We start from the raw sequence: 5,481 nt of genomic DNA, 5'->3' as shown, positions 1-5,481 counted from the left end.
TGCAATGGCGCGATCTCGGCTCACCGCAACCTCCGTCTCCTGGGTTCAGGCAATTCTCCTGCCTCAGCCTCCTGAGTAGCTGGGATTACAGGCACACGCCAACATGCCCAGCTGAATCCTTTTTTTTTTTTGAGACAGGATCTCATTCTATCGCCTTCGCTGGAGTGCGGTGTTGTGATCAACCTCCTGGGCTCAAGCGGTCCTCCCATCTCAACCTGTCAAGTAGCTGGGTGCATGCCAGTGTACCCAGCTAATTTTTTATTTTTTTGTAGAGATAGAGTCTCATCATGTTGCCCAGACTGGTATCGAACTCCTGGGCTCAAGTGATGTGCCCATCTTGGCCTCCCAAAGTGCTGCGATTACAGACGTGAGCACCACACCTGGCCTGAAACTCGGTGTAGTATATCGGCAACCTAGGCATACCTTAACGCATGTGCTTTCAGATCGGCTCTCTTTGGTTCATATTTCCTTTTCTGTCCTTTTAAAAACTGATTTTTTCTTTTGTTACTATCAGGTTTTAAAGGCAATTGGTTTACAGAGAACTGGAAAGCAAGAGGAAGCCTTTACTCTGGCACAGGAGGTGGCAGCCCTTGAACCCACAGATGACAACTCACTGCAGGCACTGACTATCCTTTACCGGGAGATGCACCGACGTATGTTTCTTTCTTTTCGTTCTTTTTGGATATTTCTGATTGAGTTATCGATTTGTCACCCATGATTTGAACGGATGACAGTAGGTAGAATAATGCATTAGCCAGGGTTTTCGAGAACTGTAGATAGAAAGGATCGTTTACAAGCATTAGGATCCTTGAATTGGAATGAGGATCAAAGTGACTTCATTTGTGATATTTTGATTTGCCGAATGGAGACCTCACCCTTATTTTCACTTTTTAATATGGAAAATGTCAAGCAGATAAAAATAGAATAGAATAATAAACTTTACTGTTCTCATTATCCACCTTCAGCAATTAACACATGGCCCATTTTATTTTGTTTACACCCTTTCCCCTGCCAGATTATTTCAGAGCATGTCCTAAGTAGTCCACCATTTCTTCTGAAATAAAAGTTTTTATTGTTAATTTCTTAAATATTTTATTATGAAATAATACATATTTTTCATAGTACATATTAAAAAAGAATCTATGTCACATATCAGTAAATTTGATGTATAAGAGTGAAAACTTATGAACCTACCACCTAATTTTTGTTTTTTTTGAGACAGAGTCTTACTCTGTTGCCCAGGCTGAAGTGTAGTGGCGCGATCTTGGCTTACTGCAACCTCTGCCTTCCAGGTTCAAGTGGTTCTCCCACATCAGCCTCCCAAGTAGCTGGGACTATGGGCACGCATCACCACGCCTGGCTAATTTTTTTGTATTTTTAGTAGAGACTGGGTTTCACCATGTTAGCCAGGATGGTCTCGATCTCCTTACCTTGTGATCCACCCGCCTCAGCCTCCCAAAGTGCTGTGATTATAGACGTGAGACACGGGGCCCGGCCTAATTTTTTTTTTCTTTTTGAGATGGAGTCTTGCTCTGTCACTCAGGCTGTAGTGCAGTGGCTCAATCTCAGCTTACTAACAACCTCTGCCTCCTGGGTTCAAGTGATTTCTGCCTCAGCCTCCTGAGCAGCTGGGACTACAGGCACGTGCCACCACGCCCAGCTCATTTTTTTTTGTCTTTCGTGTGTGTTTTTTTAGTAAAGACGGGGTTTTCATCATGTTAGCCAGCATGGTCTGGATCTCCTGACTTTGTTATCCGCCTGCCTCAGCCTCCCAGAGTACTGGGGATTACAGTCGTGAGCCACAGTGCCCGGCCCCCCTACCACCTAATTTAAGAAATGGAGCATTTTGGACACGTCTTTGTAGCAATATGTAAGAAAAAGAGAGGAAAAAAAAAGAAAGAAATGGAGCATTGTTCGGTGTGGTGGCTCATGCCTGTAAATCCCAGCACTTGGATGGCCGAGACAGGTGGATCATTTGAGGTCAGGAGTTTGAGACCAGCCGGGCCAACATAGTGAAACCCCGTCTTTACTAAAAATACAAAAATTAGCTGGGCATGGTGGTGTGCACCTGTAATCTCAGCTACTTGGAAAGCTGAGGCAGGAGAATTGAAACCTCCACCTCCTGGGTTTGTGCAGTTCTCCTCCCTTGGTTCCCCAAGTACCTGGGATTATAGGCATGTACCACCATGCCCAGCTAATTTTTGTATTTGGCTTTTATTTTTTTTGAGATGGAGTCTCGCTCTGTTGCCAGGCTAACTCATTGCAACCTAACGCCTCCCGGGTGCAAGTGATTGTTCTGCCTCAGCCTCCTGAGTAGCTGGAAGTACAGGTGTGCACCACCATGCCCAGCTAATTTTTGTATTTTTAGTAGAGATGTGGTTTCACCATCTTGGCCAGGATGGTCTCAATCTCTTGATCCGCCCACCTTGGCCTCCCAAAGTACTGGGATAAGAGGTGTGAGTGAGCTACTGTGCCTGGCCAATTTTTGTATTTTTAGTAGAGATGGGGTTTCACCATGTTGGCCGGGCTGGTCTCAAACCACTGACTTCATGTGATCCACCTGCCTTGGTCTCCTAAAATGCTGGGATTACAGGCATGAGCCACTGCGCCTGGCCTCCTCAATCAATCTTAATTGTCCTTTTACCTACCAAGAGTTACTTGCTATTCTGAATACTTTTTATTCTCTTGCTTTTCTTTTAATGTTTATTACATTTGTTTCTCTTAGTAATACATTGTTAGTTTTGCTTAATCTTAAACTTTATGTTAGTGTATCTGTATTATTTGTTAGTGTATCTGTACTATATATATTCTATGACTTGCATTTTTGATCTAATAGCCAAATGACTGTAGTTAATTCATTTTTATTACCATAAAATGTTTCACTGGGTAACTACGTTACAATATTTAGGACTGGAATTGTGAAGTCATGGGGTAAGTGTATGTTTAGCTTAAAGAAAGGTAATGTCAACTTCTTTTATAAATAGAACAGCGGTTGTTTTTAGTTCTGATTGCTTCACATGCTTGTCAACACTTGGTATTCTTTCTCTCTTCATTCATTCAGATACCTCAGATTGTAACACTTGGTATTTGTAACCTTAAATATTTTCATCAATCTTTTTTTTTTTTTTCCGAGACGTGGTTTTGCTGTGTTGCCCAGGCTAGTTTTGAATTCCTGGGCTCAATCAACTCACCTGTCTCAGCCTCCCAAAGTGCTAGGATTATAGGCATGAGCCAGTGTACTCAGCCTCAATTTTGTTTTTAATTGTTAAGAAAGATAAAACTTAGGAGTTGAGGTATTACATCTGAATTTTTTTTTTTTTTTTTTTAAAGACGGGGTTTCACCAATGTTGGTCAGGCAGGCCTTGAACTCCCGATCTCAGGTGATCCGCCCGCCTTGGCCTCCAAAGTGTTTGGATTACAGGTGTGAGCCACTGCGCCTGACATATGTATGAATATTTAAGGGTTATATTGATTTGGGGATATGGATTCTTCTCAAGTGTTTAAAAAAAAATCATTTACTCCACAAATATTGTTGGAATGTTTCTCTATGACTGGTATTCTGTCATAGTGAAAGATAAAAGATGCACTTTGGGCTGGGTGTAGTGGCTCATGCCCGTAGTCCCACCATTTTGAGAGGCTGAGGTGGGTGGATTACCTGAGGTCAGGAGTTCAAGACCAGTGTGACCAACATGGAGAAACCCCCCATTTCTACTAAAAAATACAAAATTACCTGGACATGGTTATCTCAGCTCCTTGAGAGGCTGAGGCAGGAGAATCGCTTGAACCTGGGAGGCGGAGGTTGTGGTGAGCCGAGATTGTGTGGAGTGCAATGGCACAGTGAAACACCGTTTCAAAAAAAAAATTTCACTTTCCGCTGTCATGTCACTCATAGTCTATAAGGAGAAATAGATCAATAGACAGTGTACTATGCTATGTATTAATAAATGCTGCAATTTAGCCTGGGCAACGTGGTAAAACCCTGTCTCTACAACAAATAAGGCAGTTGTGGTGGCACGTGCCTGTAGTCCCAGGTACTTGGGAGGCTGAAGTCAGAGAATCACCTCAGCTTGGAAGATTGAGGCTACAGTGAGCTGTGATTGTGCCATTGCATTCTAGCCTGGGCAACAGAGTGAGACCCTGTCTCCAAAAAAAGAAAAAAAGGCTACAATATACTTATATAAGATTCCAAGATGGAAGAGGGAGGCAGTGATCAAATTGCAGTGGAGGAGCAGAGATGGTATTTAGCCAAAGTCTTACAGTTCAGCTTACATTTTAATTGGGTCTTGGCTGATGTTCACTGAGTATAAAAGAGAGGAAAGGAGAATTCAGGCAGAGGGATGAATGTAGAGGCTTAGAGGTATGTATGATACAACCCAGAGAATCTGGTGGAACTGCAGATAGTTTGTGGCTACATGATAAAGTGCTGAGGGAAAGAGGAGACAGAGGCCAGATCCTAGAGGGTCTTACATGTTGTAAATGTTATGAGGAGGCTTGACTAATTCCATGCTTCATCCAGACACCACCTAACCAAGAGATGAGTGATGATTGGATGAGGCAAAGCAGATACTTCTTCCATAATAATAGGAGACATCTATTTCTGCCAAATAGGAAGAATGCTATTAGAATTTTCTTGAAGTATAACTTAAATCTTATTTCTCTTTATCTTAGCGGAGTTAGTTACAAAACTTTATGAGGCAGCTGTGAAGAAAGTTCCCAATAGTGAGGAGTATCACTCTCACCTCTTCATGGCCTATGCCAGAGTGGGTGAATACAAGAAAATGCAACAGGTAATTTGATCCCCAAACCTACTGGGCTATGGGATTTACTATTAGAGATAAAAGTCTCTTTTGTGTGATTTAACTGCACTGAATGTCTGTCTGTCTGTGTGTGTGTGTGTGTGTGTGTGTGTGTGTGTAGAATTGAATTTATGAATTTTTTTGTGTGGAGGTCAGTCGTTTTCCTTATGTGTTTAAAGTTGAACTATTACTCAAGTTCTTTAAATGTTTTATTTGGGAATAAGTTGATTGCTCTTTTGTGGCCTAATGGTATGTTTTGTTTGGTTTTGGTAATTCAGCTTCAAATTGTCCCACTGCATCAGGTTGCTGAGAAATTTTCAGAAAATGGGCAGATATACCAGAGCAAAAAATAAACAACTATGGAAAGAGTAACTTTAAAGTTTACATCTAGTTTGTAAATTTTAACTGTTGATAGCTTGCTAAGATTTTTAAATCCACTAGGGGAAAAATCTCTGTTGTCTGGGATTTTTAATTAATTAATTAATTTTTTTTGGCTGAGACAGCTTATTTACTATGCTAGCTACCATATTTTAGGTATTCTTTACATACATCTGAAGGAGCCTCATTTGAACACATTTGATAGTTTGTGGGTAAAGGTGACATCTCACAGAAGTGAAACTGTCACTATTAAGCCTATAAATGGTTATGATATCAAGCAGGTTTTTTTTATTTTTTTATTTTTTTT

At 41.2% G+C, this 5,481-nt stretch overlaps 1 protein-coding gene across 2 annotated transcripts in view; it reads left to right on the top strand.

Moving 5' to 3' along the window:
- NAA25 (N-alpha-acetyltransferase 25, NatB auxiliary subunit) overlaps window positions 1-5,481 on the top strand; it is a 78,815-nt gene that overhangs the window by 17,105 nt on the left and 56,229 nt on the right. The window contains exons 3-4 of one of the 2 annotated variants that reach the window (XM_017542860.1): window positions 515-653; window positions 4,669-4,787. In XM_017542860.1, coding sequence (XP_017398349.1) covers window positions 515-653; window positions 4,669-4,787 — 258 coding nt within the window. The remainder of the gene's footprint in view (window positions 1-514; window positions 654-4,668; window positions 4,788-5,481) is intronic. The other variant, XM_017542868.2, reaches the window with a different exon arrangement.

Source organism: Cebus imitator, unplaced genomic scaffold, assembly GCF_001604975.1.
Source record: "Cebus imitator isolate Cc_AM_T3 unplaced genomic scaffold, Cebus_imitator-1.0 Scaffold8, whole genome shotgun sequence".
Taxonomy (NCBI): Eukaryota; Metazoa; Chordata; class Mammalia; order Primates; family Cebidae; genus Cebus; species Cebus imitator.
Note: the sequence above shows the minus strand (reverse complement) of the source record. Positions and strands in the feature narration are given on the sequence as shown.